We start from the raw sequence: 27,869 nt of genomic DNA on the forward strand, positions 1-27,869 counted from the left end.
ACACTGGTAATCCAAATACGTACTACTACATAACATTGTGCTCTATGTTATCAGTTATATAAACAAAAATAATAATCATGTATTTTGTACCCACATGAATTTTATCATTTAAAACACACATACATAGCAATTAGAGAAACACAGTGTAACATGAAATGACAATGGGAATACTGGCAGTAATCATTAAATTGAAGAATATGAAACAGCTAATAATTAATCTATAGGAGTAAGAATAATTAGCAAAGGGTAGAATATTCAGGGAAGGCTTCCTGCAAGAAAAGCAAGCATGAGCTAAGCACTCAAATTCAACATGTACAAAACCAAATTCATGATCTGACTCCCTCAAACTTTGTGCTTTTCCAAAGATGGCTTCTTGATGAATGACACATTGGCCAACTAGAACCAGCAATCTGGGGGCTCTTCCTGATACCTCTCATTTCCCCTCAATCCTTAACTCCAATTAACTACCACATCTTTTCAATTTTATCTCCTGAAAAAGTTCTCATACCCATTTGCTCCTCTTCATCTCAATTGCTGCTTCCTATGTCTGAGTCTCCATCATCTCTTGCCTTCATACTATTTACTTCATTTTGTAATTGAGTATCTGCTAAATTACTACTTCATTATCTGAAAAAATAGGTTCCATGATGGCAGAGATCAAGTCTGCTTTGTTCACCATTATTTTTCCATTGCCTGTGACAGTATCTGGAATATAAGGAATGAATAAGTAAGGAAATTGACATAAATGTAGTTAAGGGTTCAAGATAAAGAGGAGTGGGATAAAAAGACACAATTAAGCCAGATCGAAGAGCCTGGACCTAAAACAAGAAGCTTGTTCCTTCATTCAAATTAGGAATGGGTCTGGATACGCATCTCTCTGAAGAAATAAGATGGGGCAGTGCTCTTTCATTTGTTACAGTGTTTATACTTGCTATGTTCTGTATACTTTCAAAAAGCAACACAGGTGTAAAACTTTATATTAAAGAGAAGGAGTGAATATATAAAAGGAGAAATGTTAAAAATTTATAAGAATCTTAGGTAGAAGTATGTCAGATCCCACCCCTGCCCTCACCTTGCTCCATCTGCTGACCTTGGAAATCCTCCCTTCCCTTGGCTTCTGTGTGGCTACTTTCTCAGAGTTTTCCTCTTTCTCATTCCTTGGCTGCTTCTCTTCAATTTCCGATGTTGGCTCTTGCCCTTCTACCTGACCTCTAGAAGTTGGAAGGCCTCCAGATTTAGATCAAGCTCTTCCTCACTCTCTCCATATAAGTAAAACCCATTCAGTTTCAAATACCATATATAGGCTGCTGTCTCCTGACAGTCCAGCTGCAGCCCAGGCTTTTCCCCTGAGCTCCAGAGCACTTGACATATACAATTGGGTGCCAACTAGGCCCCTCAAATGGAATATAGCCAAAACTAAGCCTTCGATTCCAACTCACATACACACATACTGTTCTTCCTTCAGACTTCCCCATTTCACCAATAGCATTACTGTCCACCTTGGTACTAAAGCCAACATTCCAGGAGTCATTTTGCTTTCTCCCTTTATCTCACCACTATATGCAATCCAGCACCAAGGTCTGTGTATTCCAGCCTTTAAAACATGCTGTAGATCTTTCTACTTCTATCTCCAATGTCATAACCCCAGTCAACCTCATCTCTTGCCTATGTTTCTATAATAGTCTCTTAAGCTGTTCCTGTTTCCATTCCAGCTGTTTTCCAAAACATTCCCCACATAGCAGCCACAGTAATTTTTAAAGGCATAAATCAAATTATGTAATGTCCATTAATACTTAAGACTATCTGATGGCTTCCTACTACTCATAGGATCACCATCATTTAAATTCCTTACCATGAGAGGTAACGAACATTACATGATCTAGCTTTCCCTGCCATTTGTCCTTATCAAGATCAATCCAGGTAAGCCATGTATCTTGTGAATATGCCAAGCCTCTTCTACCCACCAGGCCTTTAACTTCTATTCCTTCAGCTTGGAATGCTATTCCCCTGCTTCCTCATTTCCTCATCCTTCTTCTCACAGAAGCCTTCCCTAATCACCCTATTGAAAGTAGACTCCACCACAAACTCTCTAAACTCACTGTTTCACTGTGCTTAATACAACCTGCAATTCTCATGTTTAGTTGTATAACTGTTAATTATCTGGCTCCTCTCCGGAATGTGAGCTCCATGTGGGTAGGAATTCTGTCACTCTTGTTAGTCATCATACCCCAATGCCCAGCATAGAGCCCAGTACACAGTAGCATTTTAAAAAACATCTGTTAAACTTTTAAAAGTTGTGCCATTCATGAGTAAATATTCTTTCCCCATTTTAAGAATTCTGTATTTGTTAATATTTATGCTCCTAATATTGTTCCTTTGGCCAAAAGAGGAATTGTTTACAGATGCTGCTATTTACCTTAATCCCAAATTTATCTTTAAGAGGCCATAGTACAATTGGTACAATTTATAGGTCTGGAAGGAAATAAAAATAAGATAGTTAATATAATAACATGAAGAGTCAGAGGACATTACTGGAACAGAGGAAAAGTGAACAAAGTTTAGAAATGGGAAGAAGACAGCAGCAAAGGTCAAATGAGACAAATATGAGGCCATAAGGTCCCTGAGGAAACAAGAAAAAGGAGAGGATGTAATTCATTCACTAGCTGTCCTTGGGACACCCATTACATGGCAGACACTAAGCTATACCATGGTAGCTAACACAGACACAGTCCAGCTCTTCATGAAACTTAGAGTACAGTGGGGAAATATTAAATAGCCCACAATGAAAATGCAATTATGCTTCAGCTACAAAGAGAAAGTCAAAGTGACCATGAGTGAGAATAATAGGGGTCACAGAAGACGTCTTACAGAAAAGCCATCTTTAAGTTGAGATCTGCAAATGGCTATAAGTCAGCCAGTGAGAGAGAGTGTGTGTGGCAGGGTGCACGAGAGGGAATGTTTGGGAATGGATAGAGGACAGTATTCAAGGCAAAGTGAACAGCATATGCAAAACCAGAGGCAGGAAAAAGCTTGGTGAGTAGAAGTGAAGAAAGGCTTATGTGGCTAAAGCAGAATGGGCAAGGAGAATTGTGAAGAAACTGCTGGTGGACAAGTGGATGAAGAGACAGATGCAGAGTTCTGCAGGCCAAGGTATCAAGTCTGAATTTAATCCTAAAACCAAGTCATCTTCTGAGAAAGAACAGAAAGATAAAAGATTAATAAAATTACACATAAATTTTGAAAAAAATGGATGGGAAGGGCAGTTTTCTTGGAACTTCATAGTACAGTAGAAGTGAGGTCTTCTGCACAGTTTGAGATGAGATTGGAGCTTGAGCAAAATGGCAGTCACTAACTTCTGTAGGGAATGAGACAGGAAATCAATTAGAAACAAGTAAAGGAAACTGATTAGTACGGAAGGGCCCAGGTAAAGTTACACAGCCAGAAAGGAGGTAGAAGCAGCTGGGTCAGTTTTATCATTAATTTAGGTAACAATTTCCAGTTGCAGAGTAGAACTAAGAAAAGCCAAAGATTGACTCAGGGCTGGAAACTGACAAGGAATCCAAGAGAGAAACCCATGGGGTTCCAAGGGCAGGGCACAAAGGGCTGGTGGAGGGGCCAATGGAAGTGGAGTGAGTGGATGTGTTGGGAGGTGAGGTGGGGAGGAGTAGAGAGCTGACTGATACAAAACTGAGAAAGGGACGGAATAATGTTCACATAAGTGATTCAATTCAAATCTACTCCTCAAAGGTCTGTTGAGCATCTTCTGTGTTCCAATTATATTAGATTCTAAAGATGTGAAAATGAATGATAAAGTCTCTGCTCTCAGATATCATAGTGTAATAAGCTGATGTCAACAGACAGTGGACATTTAATAGTGGCTCATGATATAATATAAAAAATAAACTCAAAACAAATATATGACAATAATATGAAAACTGTTTCATGCACAAAACATTTTAATGATCGCTACAGATATGTTATTTATTTTTTAGGAACACATCTCAAGAATTGCTTTGGCTTCTTTTCTGAAATTGAAACATATTCTTTGATCAGAAAACTTTAAAAGCTGTGGTGCTTCAATATTACTATTAATAGTAACAAACTAAACTATAATATTATATAGTCAAATAGAATTATTTTAACTAGTCACAAAAGGAATTTGTCTCACATAATAAAATATACCTCACATATTTTGCCTCACATTTCACTAAAATTTGTCTTGCATTTCACTAAATGATGGGAAAGAGAAAGTCATGAGAAAGACGTGCCACAAATGGTCAAGAGCAGGCATTCTTTCCCCTTATCTTGATGTATTTTTCTGCATTGCACTTTTCGCTGTCCTAAATTTGTTTCCCTGTATGTAGACTGCCCCCTGACAGAACATGATAAACTCTATGAGGGCCAGGCTTGTATTAGTCTGATTTACCACTGTGCCCTCAGTACCTAGAACAGTGCCTGAAACATAGTAAGCACTCAAAAAATTTCACCTTGAGGTCTCAGTCTTGGCTTGGTATATGCTGTGTTTTTCAATGGAAATAATATACAAAGTGTATAATTTCCACAGCTATGTGATTTTCCATGAGTTAACAGGTTAAGTTTAAAAAAAGATCACAGTCTGGTGTCTCATCTTATTTTGAAAGGGAAGATTTATCTCTTTAAAAAAAAACAGGTAAAAATATCAGGTAATTTATTTACACAGTACGTAGTCACATATACTGATGAGATTCTCCATTTACAAGGTCTGCTGCAACTCATCTTATCTTTCTTTGAAGCCCAGCCAGACTCCTACACCTAGCCCTTAATACCTATCGCTACACTTGCTTATAACTAAAGCGGCAGTAAACTGAGGGCTGGCATCCCTTGCTATGATCCTTACAAGGACAGTGTATTTGCTTCTTATTTTACCATTGTACTCACTTCCAAGCTATTTTTAACAAACGCCAAAAATACCTTAGAGCAACCAACATGCAAACACCTGTATTAAATAAAAACCATCCTATTGGTATTAACATAAATCATAACCTCTGAAGGTTAAAGTGACATCATTTTAGTTTTTGGTAACATTTTCCACATGAGACTGGAGTATGGCTCAGAAATCAGACTTGAAAGAAATACAAAAATCCTAGCTAAGCAAAATAATTATTTTTTAAAAAAATATTAAGCATTTCTAAAAGAAAAGGCTGAATTTTAAATAATATACAGAGTTGAGACATCCTGTACACAGGAATACAACTAAAGGTGTTTACTTTTTAAAACTGGACATTTATATGTTCTGAGAACCATCAGGAACAAAATAATTGTTTTTCATTTTAATTTTTAATTGTTTCAAAAATATCTACATGACACACAAATCAGAAGGACTTAAATATTCTAACAATTTATTGCAATAAACACATTAAAATTGTTTTTAGAAAAAGTTTAGCATGAAAATATTTTTTTTAAAGGTTGGCCGCATATATCTGGCTTGTCAGCATGACAGTTCTAAAGAACATCATCTTTGCTTGTTGTGGCTGAGCAGTGTCAGAAGCAGAGTGCCGCTCCTATTTTAGGCCAGTTGTATTGGCCAGAATTAAAAATGACTAAGCCAGAGGAATAGGCCAAATTGTGTCTGCCTCATTTACTTGTGGATACTCACATTATGCATATATTTGAAAAATTTAAGTGAAAATAATGCAATATAAAATAAGTCTTAATGACTGTCTCACATGAGTAACGGATTGATGAGTTGCTTCTAAGTAATTAAAATTCTTTATCCAGGCATCCTAAAATCTAGAGGAAAATACAAAATAAATAAAACTTCAATAATATTCATAAATTTACACTGAAAACAGAAACATTAATCGTACTGTTGGTAACTAAATTCCTCAGAGAGATAGTAGATACTGGGAGTAGAAGTTGGAGGATATGAAACAGGAAGTATGTTTATTACAAGTCTGAGGTAAATCAGAAAATCATACTGTAGAAGATAGATACACTGAGGTAGCAGAAGTTGGGGGTAACAGTTGGAAAAAAAAAACAGATATATGAATCAGTAAAAATCCCTTCACGGTTTCATTTTTAGAGCCAGAATCTGCTGGAATAAATATCAACTTTTCATCCTCATATTTGAAGACAAAACAGTACCAAATGTCAGAAGAATATGTGAGAAAAGTTACTCTTGATATGAAACAAAACCTCAAAGCTAAATATCCCTGAGGGATACTCCAGTGTTCTTGAGATACTCTATTTTTGGCAAATCTATCCAATTTTTTTTTTTTTTTTTTTTTTTTTTTGAGACGGAGTCTCGCTCTTGTTACCCAGGCTGGAGTGCAATGGCGCGATCTCGGCTCACCGCAACCTCCGCCTCCTGGGTTCAGGCAATTCTCCTGCCTCAGCCTCCTGAGTAGCTGGGATTACAGGCACGCGCCACCGTGCCCAGCTAATTTTTTTGTATTAATAGAGACGGGGTTTCACAATGTTGACCAGGATGGTCTCGATCTCTCGACCTCGTGATCCACCCGCCTCGGCCTCCCAAAGTGCTGGGATTACAGGTTTGAGCCACCGCGCCCGGCAATCTATCCAATTTTTAAGGACACTGAAAATTATACAGAGTTGGGGTTTCCATTGTACTATTTCATAGGAGAGTAGAAAAGGTAGTTCACATTTATAGCTGGGTGAAGATAAAAAATAGCATTTTACAGAGTTGTTTGCATGACATAATTAAAGAAACAGGAATAGTGATGTCCTTTAAAAGCTATTTAATTTATCCCCCCACTTTCAGGCAGACTTTTTTCCCCAAATTATCTTTAGACTGTTGAGTATCCACATTAGTATAAACATCTGCAGAGAAGGAAATTACTCAAACTCCCCTGGTATTCTATTCCTGTATTAACAACCCTACTTCCAAGAAGCTGGTCTTTGGTCATCACATTGTAATTAGTTACCAGCCAGCATGTCTATCAACAAGTATTTGCTAAGTACACACAGGGAGAATGTTATTCTATGAGGTCTTTGATGGTAGACCTTCCCCTACAGTTGTTCCTAATTGCTTCTCCTGTCAAATCCAACTCTAATCCTAGATTCAAATATTCTTCCACTAATCTTCCATTCATCTCATTATGGACTCCCTGTTAACACCAGGTAAGAATGAGCATACTACTAATAACTGAATGCTTCCTTTATTTATATACTATAGCTTGATTTTCAAAACAATTGTGAAACAATAATGTTTTAAAACAAGGAGGTAAGAGAACTATGAAAGTGAAAACTATGGCTCAAGAAAAATAAACAGCTGCACAATTGCTAAATGGATGGCCTTGTCCTTTCCACAATGGCTAATGCAAATCAACTTTAATGTGATTTAATTATAACCTGACCATTTACCCCTCTTGCTCTGTCAAAAACCATTATAAAACTTACTTCTCTAAAGCCTATGTGGCTGGACTTCACTAAGCTTTCCTTTTTTAAAAGAAATTTGCATGTACACCCTGCATGTATCTAGATTCTCACTTTTTCTCTTCTCAAATGCTAACTTTATTCAGTCTATGTATATTTTAGATTATTCTTTCTGCCTCCCAAAACTTTTCCATTTAACACAAATATTGGATTTTGGCACTCTCATCTTGCTATACCACCTGAACTTTAAACGTCTCTAAATGTCTTTTAAGGGAAAAATAAAAAAAGAAGAAATAAAAACTCGGACAATAGCCTACCTTTTCTTCCATTTGCTTTCCTATATTTTTTCTTCTAGTTAGAGACAGATCCTTCCTGACCTTCTGCTGTCTTAGATAGTAGTGACACCACCTTTTATGTGAATTCCTTGAAATTCACTGCTCCCTATAGAGTCCTCTTCTTGCCCCCAACCATAGCTCTGTAGCTGTCACCATTAGGGGAAGCAGAGTGAAGAGTATATGAGATGCTATGTACTATTTTTGCACTTTCTCTTGAGTCTATAATTATTTTGAAATAAAAAGCTTTAAAAAATACATGTGTTTCTGCATGTGCGGCACAAGTGGGGTGCGGAGATCATAAAGAAGAATAGAATACAATCCTACACCTTCTATCTGAGGGCGAAGCATGGAATCAATGTACTAAATGTTGGTACTCTATGATACAAGTACTATAACAGCCATATGCTCAGGGAACCAGGGCCAAAAATTTTTCACAGACGAAAAATGTACTAGTAGCTCCAGGAGGAGCTACCAGGGAATGCGTTGTGGAACATCATTTCAGCTGGGTCTTCAGAAATTAGTGGTAATTTTACCACCAGGCCAACACTGCCTCGCAGGGCCAAGGAAACTCTTTAAAAGCATAGAAACTTGAAATGCATGGTGTATTTGGAGAATAATGAATATTTCAATATAAGTAAAAGGTCTTAAGGAAGAAAATGTAGGAGAAGACTAGAAAAATAATGTTCTAGAAAAAGAACATAGTATTTCTATGTAAAGAACATAGTTTTTCAGGCTTAGAAATTTCAATTTAATATGGAAGATAGCAGGAAACTATAAAATCTTTTAAAGCAGGGAAGTAACATAACGAGCTCCAATTCACATTCATGGAAAAGTGTAATTAATCAGGATATATACAGATTTAGCTACAAGAATATTCATTAACTGTGTACATACCAACATCAGAAACAGTTTATATGTTTGACCAAAGGGGACTAGTTAAGTGTGTAGCTTTAAAAATGTGTGCTATTTAATAATGAAATAACTTAATGAAAGTTTTAAAAATGGATTATAAACAGTAGGTACAGGAAAATGCAATTTTTATAAAACAGAATGTATAACTATGCAAAGAAAAAGTCTAGAAGGATATGGATACAAACATATACATATATAGTGCATGTATACACATATATGAAAATTTACATATATTGAATAATAATTGGATTTAGATGTATTTCAGAATGGTTAGATTATTAATGATTTTAAATTTTTGATTTAGGGGATCATGGCAGACTGGAGGCAGGACTAGATTGCAGCTCCAGACAGAGCAGCATGGGGAGGTTTGCATTTTGAATTTTAGCTCCAGATTGACTATATCAACAAACCAGCAATCCTGAGAGGACCCACAGACCCTCTCAAAGAAGCAGACTCCTCCTGCAGGACCCGGGAAACACCCCAAATACTGTGAGTGCCCCAACCGCAGTAGTGGGAAAGGGAGACCCTCCTCCTCTCCCGAATACACCCCCAACTAGAAATCTATAGGTCTACCTGCTGGAGAAGTTTCTGACTTTACTTGAAGCTGAGTCAAGTTAGAGAGCCAAGCAAAATATGGGGGTAGAGGAAGCAGCCCTAGGAGCTTGCTGGGTCCCCAGGCAACCCATTCCTGCCTGGAACCACAGGGATCCATCAGCAGGGTACCCAGAGGAATGGGGGTAAAACTCTACAGGAAGAAGGAATTCTCTAGCTGAACTTTGTAACAATTTGAAGGAGAAGGGCCAGAAGCAAGAAGCCTCCTGGTCAGAACTCAGGGCGAGGGCATGAATTGGGCGTGCAGATTCCACAGGCAGGGGAAGAACCAAAGCCCTTTTCTCCAGCAGTTGGCAGGTACATAGTCTCGGGCAAATATTCAAGTCCGTCTCACCCTCTGCCTGGACACACTCAGGGCTGTTGCGGGGCATGGTGGAAGTGAGACCAGCCCTTCAGTTTGCGTGGGAGCTGGGTGAGGCCTGTGACTGCCAGCTTTCCCCTACTTCCCTGACATCCTGCATGACTCAGCAGGAACAGCCATAGTCCTCCTAGGTACACAACTTCAGTGACCTGGGACCCTCACCCCACCCCCGACAGCAGCCGCAACAAGACTTGTCAAAGAAAGCCTAAGCTCAGACACGCCTAGCCCTGTCCCTACTTGATGGTCCTTCCCTACCCACACTGGTAGTGGAAGACAAAGGGCATATAATCTTGGGAGTTCTAGGGCCCAACCCACTGCAGGTCCCTCTCCACACTACTACAGCTGATGCTTTCTGGAAAGCACCACCTCCTGCCAGGAGGCCAACCAGCACACAAATAGAGCATTAAACCACCAAAGTTAAGGACCCTCGTGGAGTCCATTGCACCCTCTGCCACCTCCATGGGAATAGGCACTGGTATCCACAGCTGAGAGACCCACAGACAGTTCACATGACAGGACTCCGTGCAGACAACCCCCAGTACCAGCCGGAGCCAGGTAGACTCACTGCGTGGCTAGACCCAGAAGAGAGACAACAATCACTGCAGTTTGGCTCACAGGTACCCACACCCATAGGAAAAGGGGGAGAGTACTGCATCAAGAAAACACCCTGTGGGACAAAAGAATCTGAACAGCCTTCAGCCATAGACCTTCCCCCTGACAGAGCCTACCCAAATGAGAAGGAACCAGAAAACCAACACTAGTAATATGACAAAACAAGACTCTTCAATACACCCCCAAAAAAATCACACTAGTTCTTCAGCAATACATCCAAACCAAGAAGAAATCCCTGATTTACCCGAAAAAGAATTCAGAAGGTTAGTTATGAAGCTAATCAGACCAGAGAAAGACGAAACCTAATGCAAGGAAATCCAAAAAATGATACAAGAAGTGAAGGGAGAAATATTCATGAAAATAGATACCTTAAAGAAGAAACAATCAAAAATTCAAGAAACTTTGGACACACTTTCAGAAATTTGAAATGCTCTGGGAAGTCTCAACAATAGAATTGCAGAAGTAGAAGAAAAAAATTCAGAGTTCGAAGACAAGGTCTTCAAATTAAACCAATTTAGCAAAGACAAAGAAAAAATAAGAAAATATGAAAAAAGCCTCCAAGAAGTCTGGGATTATGTTAAACGAACAAACCTAAATATAATTGGTATGCCTGAGGAAGAAGAGAATTCTAAAAGCCTGGAAAACATATTTGGGGGAATAATCGAGGAAATTTATTCATCTAAATTTCCGTAAAGAATGGCTTCAAGCTTATAAAAACTCAAAATGTAAAACCAACAGTTAAATCACACTGACAATATGAATGTAAACACCAAATGTCTTATCGACATCTAAGTGAGACCTGGGAGAATTAAATTTAAATTCTGTTGAAATGGGTCAATTGAAAGTAGCCTCAAAATAATATCAAATCTTTAAGGCAAAAGGTCATTAACTAAGTTTTAAATTCTAAAGAGTGAGAATTTAAAATCTTTCTCTCAAAAGTCTAGAATAGATAGCTTATTCACATTTATACTCTGTATTCAGATTTATACTGTGTATTTTTTCTATCCATTTAATACAATAAAGATGTATAAAATGCTAATTCCTTTAAATATAAAATATTTAAAAAATAACTTTTTAAATCCATCTCTATGAAAAGATATGGATCATATAAGACATCTAATCTTATTTATCAAATCTTCTTTGCTTCCTTTTACTCCCTCCTCTTGGCTTCCTTTTAGCCCAAGAATCTGGCAGTGTGAAAGAAAATATAGCTGAAGCTATGGCCCATTATGACATATGAAGTCATTTGATCACATTAAGACAACGTTCACTTGAGGCACTTGATCAGCCTGGATTGTCTTTATACCAATTTTCCTTGCCCAACTTTCTATGCCTTCCCTGCTGTGGGGCCTACACCATTTGCTCTCCAAGCTTCTATCTGATGGGCCATTACTTACCTATATTACTTCTTGGGCAAAGCATCCCCTAGATGAAATTAAGTTTAAGAAAAGCATAGAGGTGACAAAAGCTCCAGTGTTCATGAGGTTAAAATGGTAAGTCTCCAAATATCATGAGTTAGGCCCACTCAGGTATACATTAAGTTTTGCATATATGCTTGAAAGGTTCAAATCTTTGCTATAATTAGGGCCACTGAAATACCTTCCTAGACACTGAGGTTATAAAAGAAAGCCTCCTGCAAACTACAGCAAGTCTTTTAGTCCTAGGCAGCTGCAGGGACAAGGCTGGGAACATATATGCATGAAAAGGCCAGCTAGACCACTAAATCACTTACATTCAGATTTTTAAATAACACTAATCAGATGGCCCTCTGTGACTTCTGCTCTAAGAGTAGAATGCATACAGCAGAGATTGGAAAATAGATGTTTAATGAAAGTAGATTCCCTGCAAGCTATATTCACCAGCAGAATGATGTGAACACCAGAACTGCAGATGAGAGAAATAAATCTGATGGCTCTGTAACAACAACAAGAAAGTTCACCAGAAAAGGTTAAAGGAAAACCTGATAGAGAATTGATAAAGCCAAGCAGGAGAAAATGTGAAGCAAAGAAGTTCATAAGGTAATTCCCACTGGGAAAGATTTTCAAACTCTGGACACTAAGAAGGATGTTGTCACCACAGCCTTCACTAGAGCAAAAAAAGGGCACATCCAAGAGCCTGGGCTCATAAAGTCATGAGGCTAGAAAAGACCAAGGGTTTTTTATTCTGAGATGTTTACCCATCTGCAATTTAACAGGGAACATGGCAAAATTACACACACTCCTGCCTTTTAATACTAAGCACTTAGTCACTTCATCTTAGGCCTTCATTACCTCAGCTCTTAAGTGACAGAGGTAAACCAGATGATTTCTAAGGTCCCATCCAAATCTTAAAAAAAGATCACGTCTGCAAGAAACGCTTGTATGCTTATGCATTCTGTAATCCAGTCCTTTCTAATGTGCCACTTTGTACATTCTGATGCAACTATTAGAGCTAAACCAACATTGTAAACTGCACAATTACAGGCTTGGAGTAGAAATAACTCCTCACAGTATTTCTTCATAAGAAATACTCATGAAAATGTTATCACGTCACCTTTGGACATAATAAAAATTAAGCACAAATCAAATATAAGATAAATCTTTAATATATTTCTCATAGCAAAGAAAAGAGACTGTGTGAAACTATTTCTGCCCTTTTCCTTTCACACTGCTAGACTAAGTCAGGGGGTGGGGGAGGCCAGATCAAGAATAGCTTACACAGGAGAAGGCTCTGGCTAGAAACATATTTGTACCATTGTGGTCTGTGTGGTGTAGAGGGATGCACAGTGGGCAGGGAGATTTGGATTCTAGACCTAACCCTTCTAGTAACCATGTAACTCCAGGCAAGAGATTTTGATTTTTCTGCCTCCATTTTCTATTTGTAAGACAGCAATAATTCTACATGTCTGTTCTACCTCAAAGATGTGCTAATACAGAGATAAATCACGTGAAAAATTTCAGTTATAGGGGAAAAAAGTATTATTAGCATTAATTAAGCATGTTAATGACAACAAGTGCTGATTTAACAATTTTTTAAAAACCTCATTATCCTGATTAGATCAAGACAAGTGGGAGGGAGAGTGGCAAGTGGGTCATCAGCAAGTAAAGGCAAGGCATTACGACTGTGACCCTGAAGCACATGCACACAGCCTAAATCTCTCCAACAGAACCAGCTCAGCTACACTAGGCATGGACCTGGCTGATGGCCCCTGGGCTGTGAACCAACACACTGTCCATCTTTCTTCTTTTCTTCATTTCTTTCTCCCTTCCTTCTTTTCCTCCTTTCCTCTGCCCCTTCCTTACATACATTCAAAAATTTTTCACTGAGGTTTTCAAACGTTCCATATCCTAGCTATGGACACAGCCCTTATGTTGCTTACAAGTCTAGTTATTTAAACGAAAATGATCAAGACAGGGATTTGGGGATCCCTGAACAGGAAAGCTCAGACAAGGATCTGAGAAGAGAATCCAGGGCTTCTGCGGCCTGAACCCACAGGTAATCAGCCAATCAGGTGGTCCATCCCATCCCTCTTCAAATTTTCTCTCTCTCTCTCTTTTTTGTATTAATATATCTGTCCTTTTCCCTCAAGTTTCCTTAATTTTCCTATGGGCAGGCAGGGAAGGAGAGTCATAAACTGAATGCTGATTATAATGAATAGTTTTCATTTACTATCTCATTAAGCCTAAATATCTCTTAGGGAAACAATCCTGTAACAGTGGACAGAAGATGAACAAGTGAAACAGGAGGATGATACAGGAAAAGATAAAGAGGGTCTAAATGAAGGCAAACAATGTCAGAACTATTACTCTATGGAAAGGCATTTCTATTATAAAAGGCCAAATAAAAAATATTCTTCCAGAATAAAGTTGACTTCTACTTATGTATGGTTGAAGTAAAGATATTCAAATCATAGAATATAGAATCCATAACCCCAAACCAGCTATTTTTCCACCTCCAAATTTAAAGGCTGAATCATGCATATATCCATAACAATGATAATAATTATAGCTTGAATTTTTTTAGAGTATCTCTGTTCCAAGCATTGTGGTAGGTGCTTTATAAACTCATAGGGCCCCAGTGGCAGGACAAGCACTATTACATTCACTTTCTAAAGGAAGACATAAAGAGTCTGGAAAGGAAAGTAACATACTTAGGGTCATATAAGTAGTAAGGGATAAAAAGAGGCAGGATCCAAGTGTTGCTGTATCTGTCTCCAGAGTCTATGCCTATTAGATTATGCTGTGCTGTCTCCATGTTTATCTTTTACAATTTCACTTGCATTCCTTTTCACGTCTAGGAATGCTGATTGAGGGGAGAAAGGAAGCAACAACAAAACTACCAGAGTGGGAATGGGGGCGGGGCAGTAAAGAAAAAGGCATATAAGAAGGAAGAAGAGAAAACCACACCACTTCCCACACTATGGTTCTTGCTGTAGGAAGATACTATAGCTTTGCATCAACAGATTCATTCATGTAATGCTCCTTGCTGCTGCCACAGAGAGGCTAGGAAGAGGGAAGCAGGACTTGGGAACTGCTGCCCCTAAGAGACCTGCCCCTATGACCATGGGAAGGACAGCCCTGGGTGTCCATGACCATCACTGACTGCCCACGGAGGGGCAAGTGGACTCTCTCTCCACGCTGACCCATGAGTGCCTGGGCTCTGAAGCCTGCCCACATCTCTTAATCCCTGTCTTTCACTTTGTCTCTTCCCCCTTATTCTGATGACCACAATCCAAGCAAACAGCAGAAGAGACTGGACTCATCTGGATTACATTAGTTGCTAGTATCATGCTATTTACATTTATGAAATATTGTCTCGCGAGATCACATTTAGTAAAACTTTTTCTTAAAAAATAGTTTTATCCTCTAATCCACTTTTTATTGCTTAGAAGCAAAACAAAATGGATCATATCGTTAAAAGCAGAGAGAAGAAAAAGGACATACCATTCTAGAAATGTTTAGCAAGCAAATATCCCAAGAATATTTATCCAAGGGGTTACCCTGGGATGTCGGAGGGGAAATGTGAAATCAATTTTTTTGCCTATCATCACTTTAATATGAAATTTAAACCCCAAATACAAACACAGGCACATTCCTTTAATTTGGGAGAAGTACAATTGTGTTTAGGGAACATACACAGAGATCTTACCTGGCATGACCATGGTCTGCGGGGCCGCTGCATCAGTACTCAGGCAGAGACGGCCACCTTTGGCTAATCTATCGCAAAGCAAGGTGATATGTTTCTTCAGTTGGCTTGTGTCTTTGGGAATGTTCAGCTGGCTGTTGAGGTTCAAAGCCTGCTCCTTTGAACTCTTCGACAGGCAAGTCTTCAACAGGTGGGAAATGGCAGCATCCACCGTTTCTTCCCAGCCCTGGATACAAAAGCCAATTTTGAATTAATACAAAGATGACAATGAGAAAAGTGGGCACTTGACGTATTATGCAGATTATTGAGTGTTTATATTCAAGTACTGGGGACCTGTGAAGAGTGTGGTATCTGGAATATTCCAGACTAGGCTGGTTTGGAGCTCTAGCTCTGTCACCTGTTTGACCTTGAGCAAGTTACTTAATTCCTCTTAGCCTCATCCTCATCTACAAATGAGGATGTTAATAGTCTGTCCCTTCAAGGGTTGGAGATCTATGAGAAGGGTTTAGCCCTGAGCCAGTCATAGAGTAATGAGTAACAACAAAAGGAGTCTCAGGCATAGGTCTGTTTAATGATGTGGTGGGTAAAGCTGCCAGGATTATAGTTTGCTTTGCCTTATCTTTTTGCTAAAGAAAAGCTGGCCAGGAGAGAGAGGACCTTCGGATACCCTGGGGTAAACTGGAATGGAGAGAAACCCTGGTGTCTCCCTCAGGTACTGGTCCCACAGCCTTGGAGTTATAGGAGAAACAAAGGAGCTATTTGAAGAAGGATCCTGTGAGACACAGGGCCTGCCTAGTACTGCTCACTGTCCAGGTGATGGTAAATGACACAAAATGAAATAGGCCATCACCCCCACTTTTGTTGGGAACAGTGTGGCTGTGCTGCAGTGAAAACTTGCAGTGACAGCTGCAATTCTAGGAACATAAGTGCTAGGCAGGAACCTCAGCCTTGTCACAGAGAGTACTGGCACCAGCAGGACTGGCAGTGGGGAGGCACCACCCTCAGGTGGGTTCGGCTAATGCTGGCAACAAGAAGTACGGGGTAAAGAGCAGGAGGAGTCAGTTTAGGAGCTCCTTCTAGGCATCCCCAGGGGCTCCCAGAAATAACTGGGTAAGATCTTTATGGGGATCTGGAGGTCCTAAGAAGCACAACAAGGAAGCAAAGCGTAAGTGAAATCTGTGTGCTGCTATGAATGTGACTCCATCTATACACAAAGGCTAGTAAGGCCCAGAGCACCGTGGGCCTGACCATCTAATACAATACTGCAGAATAGTGCAAGTCCCTTATATTACAGGTAAGAGACCTGAGACTCAGAGAGAAGGTTCCTCTGGAACCCTTCATCCCATCCTCAAACTTATCATTTGAGCCACCATTCAAATATGCAAATCAGATGAGGTTACCCCCAAGCTTCAACTCTGATATGTTTGGTTGTGTCCCCACCCACATCTCATATAGTAGTTCCCATAACCCCCACGTGTTGTGGGAGGGACCCGGTGGGAGGTAACTGAATCATGGAGGCGGCTACCCCCATGCTTTTCTCATGATAGTGAGTGAGTTCTGATGAGATCTGATGGTTTTATAAGTGCCTGGCATTTCCCCTGCTGGCACTCATTCCCTTTCCTGCTGCCCTGTAAAGAGGTTCCTTCCACAATAACTGTAAGTTTCCTGATGCCTCCCCAGCCATGCAGAACTGTGAGTCAATTAAACCTCTTTTCTTCATAAATTACCCAGTTTCAGGTATTTCTTTATAGCAGCACAAGAACAGACTAATACAAAGGCCTAAATTCAAACACTCAGTTTGGCATTTAAGGCACTTTCTGCTCCAGCTCTTGCTCCATTGTATTCTGTTCTCATCCACCTGCACTTAGACTGTCTGTCCCTCAGGCCTCTGCACATGACCGGAACTCATGCTGCAATGCCCTACTCTCTACTCTTTACCTGGCCAACTCCCACTTAATGACTTGCTCAGGTACTGCCATCCAAGGATTGCTTGGTGGGCCCTCTTGGGACTCTGAGACTTCACGCACCTAGATGCATCATAGCGCTTGTCACCCTGTGATGTGATTGCTGTTTGCATATCTGGTTTTCCCTCAGAGTGCCTAGAGTTCTCCACATCCCTATGCTGTTCTTGGTATACAGAGGATGGTCAAAAAATAAGGACAGAGAGAAGGTGAGATACAAAACCAGGGCCTTAAATTTAAGAGGGCTTTGGAGATCTTTATGTCTAGTCTCGTGGGGTTTTCCCAGGGTTTTCTGTACAACAGCAAGCATCTGCCTAGGCATAGCTGTCCTCAAGATCCAAAATCACTACTTTTTGGGGCAGTTCACTCCTTTCAGGGACATGTGTAAACAATAGAAAACTATTCCCACACTGAGCCAAAGTCTATCCCATTGGCCCTTCTTCTACCCTCCAGAGCCATGCAGAATAAATCTAACCTCTCTTCCACATGACAGCCCATTATAGCTATGAAGAGAGCAATTCTGTACCCTCTCCTCCAGAATAAACATCCTAGTTCCCCTAGTTCTTCCTTATATAAACAGAGTTTGAAGTTTTTTCTCCATCCTGACCACTCTTCTTTGAATAGCTCCAGTTTGAAACACTTAAAAATTTATACAGCTAAGTAGAGAACCCCAAACTGACCCCAAGACACCGGGCTGCAGCTGGGAGTGCAGGTAGCCCACAGCCCTCCCTCCCTTTTTCTAAGAATTCTCCTGCCAGCCTGGCCTCCAGTTGCCTCTGCTCTCTTGGCAGTTGCCTTACACTCTTAATTCACATTGAGCGCACAGACACCTAAGCCCCAGGTCTTTGCCACGCTTGCCACTTCTCTTCTAGGTTTATGCAGTTCTTTCTCTCTGTCAATCTCTCTCTCTCTCTCTCTCTCTCTCTCTCTCTCTCTCTCTCTCTCTCTATTGAGACAGAGTTTCACTCTTTTCACCCAGGCTGGAGTGCAATGGCAAGATCTCAGCTCACTGCAACCTCTGCCTCCCGGGTTCAACTGATTCTCCTGCCTCAGCCTCCCAAGTAGCTGGGATTACAGGTAAGTGCCACCACATCTGGCTAATTTTTGTATTTTTAGTAAAGATGAGGTTTCACCATGTTGGCCAGGCTGGTCTTGAACTCCCGACCTCAGGTGATCCACCTGCCTCGGCCTCCCAAAGTGCTGGAATTACAGGTGTGAGCCACCCTGCCTGGTCTCCAGTTCATTCTTTATATCAAAGAGCAGACTCTACATGTTTCCACTAGAGAACTTCCCACTGACTGCCATGATTGGTTAATCAGGACTTTTCACTCTATTGGCCCATTTCTATTGACCCACCTATAGGTGTCACTAGGCAAGTTAGGGAATAAATAAATGATTTTAAATGATCTTCAAAACCCTTTCAAAAGATCCAAGAGACCTGAAAGACCATAAAACAGCTTCCTACTCCAAATTACTATAGAATAATAAACCACTGATTGTTACAAAGACATCTCTCTACTACTACCAAAATCTAAACTAGACTAATATCTAGAATTGACTTTGTATTTCAGTAATAATGGGAAGAGGTAAATAAAGGCAGAATAGTAACCCAGACATCATTGGAGAGGACACATTTTCAATTGGAGCCATTAACAAAGGCCTCTGGCATATAAAAAGAAAAAATCCTTTGAATATAATTCGGCATTTGTAAGCTCTGTGGTCATTTCAGCATTAAAATAGTTCCTACTCTCATTCATTTAAGCAAACTACTGTATCATAAATAGATTACAGTAACATATTAGATAATTTAAGTAGACATGACATTTAGTTAATACAGAGTACTACAGAATTTCTTTCTAATGCCAACTTGCAGATTAAGTCAAAAATCATGTCATGTTTAGGTATGTGGCATGGATATCTCTTTAATATAAATGAGGCATGATACCAATGATTCAGAAAGATTGACACTAAAATCCAGAGTTATTATATGGAGGGCCTGAATTGCTACCTAAATTCAAATATAAGAATATTTGTGATACAAAAGAAGAGCCTTTGACAAGTTTGTTAAATAAAAATGCAATGTGATAATTCACTGATCAAACATGTAACAAACTTACCTATGGAAATATGAAATAAAACTGTGGAATCTAGAATCTCAGGTGTGAGAAGTACCTTAAAGGTAAGCTATTTTAAACACCTTTTTGGTATTTGTGTCTGTTACCTTTATTCATAGCCCTTAAATTGGTAAGGCTAATGTTCAGTTTTAATGTCTAAATACACACACATACTACATGCACATACCTAACCTTTATCCTTTAAAGATGAATATCAATCATATGAATATTTTTGTCTTATGTTGTGAGAGTAAAAGAAAATCTTAATTTGGGAAATATAGCACTAAAAATTTCTGGGAAGGAAATTGAGCATGTGCTCTTCAGTGAGAACTCGTTTTTATTATAGTTCTCAAATCCACAATTTGCTGTAAATACCAGGTTGACCTGTGTATGACTTTTAGAAAACAACAGTGGTGGGGGAGTGGGAGGGCACTCGGAGAGGGAAGGAGGAAAGGAAGAAAAGAAGGAAGGGAAGGAAGAAAAGGAGGGAGGGAGGGAAGGAGAAAGGGAGGGAGAGAGGGAGGGAAGGAGAAAGGGAGTGAGAGAGGGAAGGAGAAAGGGAGTGAGAGAGGGAAGGAGAAAGGGAGAGAGGGAAGGAAGGGAGGGAGGGAGGGAAAGGAGGAGAGGGAGAGAAAGGAGGGGAGGGAGGGTGGGTTAGTTAAATATACATGTTACTCTATTTTATCTTCTCCACTGCCCTTGTCATTATTGGAAGTTAACTTAGCCACTGGGTTTGTGGGATTTTTTGGTTTACTTCGTCTAGTTTAGTATTGGTAACTGGATTTCCTTTGTTCCCAGACTTTGGCTTTACCCAAGTCTTCTACCAGAGCCCTTGCCTTGGGAGCCTACTTAAAGAGTGACTTCCTGATAGATAGCTGCCTAGCTTCTGCAAGATCCCTCCAAGGAACTAGACCCAGGGGCTGAGGCCCTGCCTGCTGCCTGCTTCCACATCTTGCCAGCCTGTGCAGAGGCTCCTACACTGCATGCTGGACCCAGATGCCTTTGTGTACCAGTGTGATGCCTGGTGTGCCCTGTTTCTGTGAGCCAGTTCTTTAAATTTCAAGGACCTGGCCTTGCCTAGTCTGCTCTTCCTGAGTGAAGTCAGCTTAGCTACGCTTTTTGCTATCTAGAGACCAGATAGCCACAGCTGAATTTCCGATTGCTTTGCTCTACCTACCCTGCAAGTCTCCACTGGTCAATAGGCCTAAATACCAGATCAAGCAAGTGGCTTATCAGAAACAGTAAGAAGCAGAAAGTTTGACCATATTTGTAAAATTAATTTCCTAGGGTATCAACCAAAGAAACCAAAGAAAAAAATAAACAGAAAGTATTCCCATGCCACCTGTGAATCAAAACAGTTGAGTTGAAGATAGCTGTCCCGAGGCTCCTGGTTCTGACTTAACTTCATTCACCTCAACTGCCCCTTCACTATGTGATCTTAGATAACTCATTTCATCTCTCTAGGGTACATAGGAGGTCTCCACAAAACAAGAATAACACTATTATTTATGCCAATCTTATATAAGTGATACCACACTCTGAAATCTTAGTGGAAGATACTATGAAATAAGCAAATATATTCACTCCTACTTTTTTTAAAATCAGAAAACAGAAGTATGTCATTGAAATCTAAAGTTCCAAGTAACATCCTTAAACTCTTTTTTCAAACAAATTATAAACTCCTGCAAACCTATGTTTATAATAGAAACACTACCACATCCTTAACTACAGTGGTATAGGGAAAAACCACAAAATGCCACAGTAGCATTTATTACCAAATGTGCACAGTTAACTCTAAGGGAGAGAGAAAAGGTTAAAAAACAAGACAAAAACAAACAAAAAACCATAAGATCTGTTAAAAGAACAAATGGAGATTTTGTAGCAGGAGTCCAGATTTCAATTGAAAAGAGAAGACTCTTAGAAGTGGCCCATCTTGTATTACATATTTGAAGGGGAAACAACCTTCATTTCATATTCATTTATCTTAATAACAAACTGTATTAAAGGGAACAAATTTCCTCTTCAATTGATGTAAAGGATTCACAATGAAGAGTCTTTGGTATTTATAATTGATCCACAGAGCATTATGGTTATTATTACTTTGTATCGTATTATATGGAATTGTATTAGATTATACTTAAATATGCTAAAGTGAATCATGTAATGGGTCACTGTATAAACTGCAGAACAAATAAAATTTTGTACTTCAATTCTAAATTAAATATCTTGAAATGTATAGGGCCTTTTCAGGAATTATCTAGGTTCAGATTATTTCCAAATATTCTTTGCTTGATTGTAATCAGTGAAATCTCCCTGTCATGCAAAGAGGGCTCAGAATGTTGAGCAATTTACCTTTGAAAAATTAAAACAGCTCTTTGAACCTAAAATAGAAAATAAAATAAAAATGAAAACAAGTTGTATGGTCTACATGGCATCTTAAGTTTAAAATCACATTCAATGTTTTTATAAAATAAAGCACTGAAAAAAATCAGCTTTAATTTTTTCAAGTCATAAAATGAATAAAATTCCACACATAATCTACTAACTCTCATTTGCCAATATCACTCCTTTTTATTTTAAATGAAAACAATTTATTGGACTTTTGCAGTTCTCCATCTTTTTCACAATTCAAAAACTGTAAAATTTAATTGAGGTTTCAACGAAAAGTAGACCAGTGTGCAGGCTTATCCATACTATTTTATGAAAATTCAAGCATATTGCCTCCTATTGGATCAAAATTTAAAACCTCTTTAACAAATATGAGCTAAGAGACCTTCCGAGAGTTCGGCTGCAGTGCAAGCAGAAAGCACAAAGTTGCTGCAAACCAACCCACTCTGATCCTTTTTGTAAGCTTATGTTTTGCCACGAACATTTGTATTTGACCTGTACTCTCATTCCAACTCCAATTCTTTAGATGGAGGAACACAAAGTAGATTACCTGAATTATTACAAAACTTGATCCTGGATAGAGATCATCAGCTTTAAAACAAAGCAAAATATGAATGATGCCTGGTGGAGCCAGTCACCTTGACTAAGCTTTAAAGTTTGCTTCAGGCAAAAGCTTCCTGCTACCTGCGCTACTCAGAAGCAACTCACAAAAAAAAAAAAAAATTAAAGACTGGAAAATCAAATTCATAATGTAATTCTAGGGGAAAGCTGTTCCTAGTGGTGGTATATTACATCACTTGGACCAGATTTCCCACTGAGAACAACTGGAAAAGAATATATGAAAATCATTCCTTTGAAGGCACAGGAAAGCTAACAAGATAGTGATAAATCACCAGGTCAGGATCCAGTGGACAATGGAGGCCTAAGAAAGATGAGCCCTAAGTTTAAGGCTGCCATTTCCCCTGTGGTCATTAGCTATTTAGCCTCACACGCAACACTGAGCCTTCACTTATTCACTATCTCACACTATGACTTGTACTTATTTATATATTTCCACAAAAGGGGCAGTATGGGTCATGAAAGTACATTGGATTAGAAGTCAGAAGACCTCGACTGTGACTTTATGTCTCTGGGAAAATGTAACTTTTAAACATAAGCTTAATGTCTCTGGAAAAATTATTTTAGTTCCCTGTATCTCATTTTCCTTCCCAGGACAATATTTCCCTTGCCAGGTGCTTATTAAGATCTAGGTAGTTAATTCCATACCATTATTCTTACCTGTGAGAGTTCTCTCTAAAGTTTATTTTTTTGTGCGGATTCACTCGAATAACAGCAGCAGAAATAGCAGCAACAACAACAGGAGTAAAAACTGTTTAGGACCTCTTATGTGCTAGAAAACGTGCTGAGAATCTGACAAATATTATTTCATTAATTCTTTCCACTACCCTATGGGCGGGTATTATAACTTCCAACTGAGGATCTAGATGTAAGGCACTTCACTGAAAATGACATAATTATTAAAAGTGGGAGCTGTAATATAATCCAGGACTATGTAGTTGTAAATACCACACTTAACCACTGTGGCACAGAGCCTTTCTTTCCCATTTCATTGTGTTTGTCTTTCAATCTATTGCCATTAGATCTGCTTAGGCTTCTTTTACTTTCTGGGCTTCAGAAATGACATTTTCCCCTAGAAGATTCATGGTCACAATGAACATATTCACGGAACCAAAATTTAAATCAGCTTCTTTATCCAAATGAATAATCTGCATATAATTAAATGAGATGTTACTGCGTAATACTAAAAAAAAGCAAAGTGCTCTGTGCCAGTTTGGTTGGGCCAAACTTTTATAAGAGTCCACCAAAGCTTTTAGCACCTCTATGGACTACTGTAACTGATATATGGTTATAGCCTTTGGAAACCATGGCTCCCGAAAACACAATAATGGTCAGACATGATTCTAATGAGTCTGAAGTACAAACACTCATTGCAGGCACTCATCACTGAGAACAGTTGGAGCAGCCACTCCTATTACCAAGACATAAGACACGGTGGGGTCACATAAGAATCAAGTGTCCATATATTTGACAGAGTCGGGGGGAAACTTTATTGCCACCTAGGACAAGAGAAGAGCCACGTGAGCAAGCTAAAGGTATCAACTCCTCTCCTGACAATGCTGTGTTCTTAATAATCTCAAAGAACAAGGAATGACTAAACTCTGGGGAAAAAAGTGTCTAAAAATACATGAGATCACTGATTTAAGTGAAAAGCACTACAGGTTTCTTTTCTTTCTGTTTTTCTCTCCTCCCTTTAATTACTTTGGATTTTTCAGGACCACCCAGAAACTTCACTATTTTAGGACATGGCTATTTATTTCTCTCTTGATCGGGACCGCCAATGGATAGGAAACAGCTCCCGAAGGTCCACATGCTAAATTTCTATTTCTATTTTCTTCAAATAGAAATCAAGTCTGGAGAAAAAAAATATTTAGAATTGCATCTGGAATGACAGAGCTGCACATCATTCAATGTTAGTGTCATTTTTCACAGCTATCAAGCTAAGATAACAGTAGGAAAGCAGCACAAATCTCAAAACTGTAGAGTAATAGTGATGAAGTATATGTTTACCCACACATTCATCCTAATTGTAAATATTGTTGTCTATTAAATAAAGTATAAGTTTGAGTCTATACAGTCATTTATTTTGAAAATATTTACTTAGAGCCAACTAGTACAAGACACAATAAATACTGTGTTATTTTTTCCAAAAAGGTGAATAAGATATGCATCTACCCTAAAGTAGCTTACACTCAAGTGATATATTAGAATATACACAAAAATATAATGATGTAGAAAATGGAACGCACTCAGAGAGAGGTAAAGTTCTTTAGTAATTATTTCTTTTAGCTCCCATGCCCTAGCCCCCATCCTAGAACAATAACAAGAATTATTTGTCAAATAAAAGTTATTCATGACAGAAAGGTCTATACAATAATGTAAATATAAATAATATAAAACGTTCCCAACAGTTTTGTACAAAAATGAATTATAATTAGCCAGGCATGGCAGTGGGCACCTGTAATCCCAGATACTCGGGAGCCTGAGGCAGAAAATTGCGTGAACCTGGGAAGTGGAGGTTGCAGTGAGCCAAGACAGCCACTGCACTTCAGTCTGGGTGACAGAGTGAGACTGTCTCAAAATATATATATATTTTAATTATATAGTTTGAGTTTGTTTTAGTGTTATATGAAGCAAACCACAAGTTGATTAAATTTGCCAGCATTTTTTGGCATAGGCTTGAGCATAGGCACAAATAACCATAAAGTATAAATCTACATTTATCCTTGTTAAATAGTCACATTGGAGAAGAGTAAAAATTCAGTATGATCACTTGGTTTAAAGTTATTCCATTGAGTCAGACTGTTCATTTTTGTGAGGCCCCTTAGTTTGGGTTCAAATCTTGCCTCTGTTCTTTTCTCGATGTGTGGCCTTGGGTTTATTTCCTCATCTATAAATTGGAACTAATAGTCCTGAGACAAAGATACAAAGCACAAGTAGTTGACTTGAGAGCCGAGCCAAGAAGCGCCAATGGGGAGTGGAGAAGTGAGATGAAAAGTGGAGAGAAAGCAATAAAGGGTATGCTGTGGAGCAGCAAGTGGTGCTGACTCCTGCCAGAGAACTGTGGGGGATGGGGACAGTGTATAACACAACTCTCACACTTACCCTGCATAAAGGACGAGGAGCCTGGGTATTAATCTACCAAGTCTGTCAGTCATTGGCTGAGCATGGTGGCTATGTAGCCTCTGCCAAACAGGGATAGTCCTCAGGCAAAAGAACTGCAGGTGTCGAGCAGGTGGAAGCATTCAGGAATGGTGAAAGGTTAAGAGATAGGTGTGGGACACGCACAGCACGTGCTACCACCTCCTACTTCAAAGGGACATAGTGAGGATTAAATGAAATAACATATGTAAATTCCTTGAGCAATGCCTAGCACATAATAATGCTCAATAAAAGTTAATTTTCTTACATTCCTTTGGCATATCTTATTTGGGTGTCTGTTTAACTCCTCTCTCATTTTCTTTACAAAATAGAGAAATCTAATCAGTGAAGTTCACTGGACTTAGTTCTAAGACTGCTAACCAATGTTTATTACCTTGAATTCAGACCCAATAGATTAGAAAGCAACTAACAACTGCTGTTAAACAATACAAGTTAGATTTTACTTCTCAGGCAGCTGGAAAGTTTTACCACTCCAAATGCAGAAAATGAAACATATTCCTGCTAACACTGTCAGTGATTTCATCCACAAAATCTTATTCATTGCTGTGGATGAGACGATCTATGTTCGCTCTGTTCTCAAAAACTACTTATCAGTGAGCTCTAATCCTAAATTTCCTATGTTATGCAATAGACACAATTTAAAATGATAGCAATAGAGACTCAATCTTCATTACTTTTCACTGTTTATATATGGCTTTCTCATCAAAAAGCGACAACTGGTAAGATTTTTCCTATGTACTGTATACGAAATGTACTTCTAGTCAAAAACACCTACTCCAAGATGGGATGTCATGGAGTTGCCTTTTCTGTAATATCCTGTCCCCAATTCAAACCACTCACAAAATTCCCTCTTAATAAAAAAGACTATAAATACAATTTCTTTACTCTGTGCTTACAAATATGTTCCATCAATTCTAGGACATTTCTCCCTCACATCTCAGAAGTAGGGCGGTGTCTTATACTCAGTGGTATATAATGACTCTGGCTTCCAGGTTCCGGTCATGCTATAGTCTTCATCGCCTGAGTATGTACAGCCTTTATCTTTGCTGTTCATATCATGCCATGTCCACTGACTTTGTGCAATGTTAATACTCCCCATTGAATTAATTACCATTTAAGTTATCTTTTAAAACTACACCAGATTTATCATTGAACAAAAAAGTTACTATGCGCACAGAAAAGTATGGAAGTAGTGTAGCTAGAAGTATAAAGTTGAAATGAGTGAGGCAAACATTCATGACTGAAGAATCACCGCGATTTCATATTTTTTCACAAAGCAAAAGCTAAGTTGAAAGCTTTCCAGGATGTAAGACAAGAAAACACACACAGATAAAACAAACTGTGTTATGCTTTGTTACTGAGATACACGCACAGAGATTACTATCCTATGTCAAGGACAAGCAATACAACTAAGGTCAGGAAAAACTGTCAAATCCCTGAAATAGATGTGGTTTGATTAATTAATGTATCATATAGCACTATTGTTAGAGCATTAAACACCAATTTGCCTAAAATTTCTTGCTGACTTTGGAGAGAGGCTGCTTAACTTCAGGCAACATAGAGTTCAACTGAGGAGGAAAAATGAAGTTTTGAGTTTGGTCGAAAAGGAAAGTTTTTGAAAGGATATCAAAGGCTCAGAAAAAAGAAATCGTGAAGGCAGTAGTGGCACACTCAAGGAATGCTGCATGAACAATGATCTTTGTAATATACAGGACAATGCTACATGGAAAAACACAGTAGTGAGCTGCAGTTTAATGACCTGTCATGATTTAGGGGAATGAAACTTTGAATATGAAGAAGTTTCAGGGGTACCTTACTCAATTTATGTTGCTTGTATCTTTCTTATTCAGGTACAAGAGTAATGTATGATAAAATTTATGTCTAAATAAGTCTAAGAGAGCTCTTTCAATAATAAAAAAAATTTAAGTGATAAAAATATGTCATAATTTAATTGGCAGTATTTGGTTTTTACATTTTCCTGATTCATCCATAAAGCAATGCCATAACTTAAAGTAGATGGCATCTTATTGTTGAAATACAGTGGCAACAATAACTACTTATTGGTTGCCTGTCACATGCCAGACACCATATTTGGCACTTCATGTACATTATCTCAATTAGTCCTTACAAAGTGTTAAGATGTATATAGAGAGGGTCCTTGTGAAACCTGCACACCTTTGAAAAGTAGGTGCCAAATGGGGTCACGCATGTAATGCAGTTTTTACAGCATTTAGCACCTCTGTATTATTGTTATTATTATTGTCTTCCAAATGATATAGATAATTAAGCACTAAAA

At 38.8% G+C, this 27,869-nt stretch overlaps 1 protein-coding gene across 6 annotated transcripts in view; it reads right to left on the minus strand.

Annotated features, from left to right (window-relative positions):
• The window catches only part of BBS9 (Bardet-Biedl syndrome 9), a 726,661-nt gene that overhangs the window by 315,479 nt on the left and 383,313 nt on the right, over positions 1–27,869 (minus strand). For all 6 annotated transcript variants that reach the window (XR_010344069.1, XM_064380469.1, XM_064380467.1 and 3 more), the window contains one exon: positions 15,334–15,556. Coding sequence is in view for 5 of the 6 variants with exons in the window: in XM_064380469.1 (XP_064236539.1) it covers positions 15,334–15,556 (223 nt within the window). In the remaining variant the exon portion in view is untranslated. The remainder of the gene's footprint in view (positions 1–15,333; positions 15,557–27,869) is intronic.

This window comes from Aotus nancymaae, unplaced genomic scaffold (genome assembly GCF_030222135.1).
Source record: "Aotus nancymaae isolate 86718 unplaced genomic scaffold, 86718_ANA_hifiasm-v0.15.2.pri h1tg000025l, whole genome shotgun sequence".
NCBI lineage: Eukaryota > Metazoa > Chordata > Mammalia > Primates > Aotidae > Aotus > Aotus nancymaae.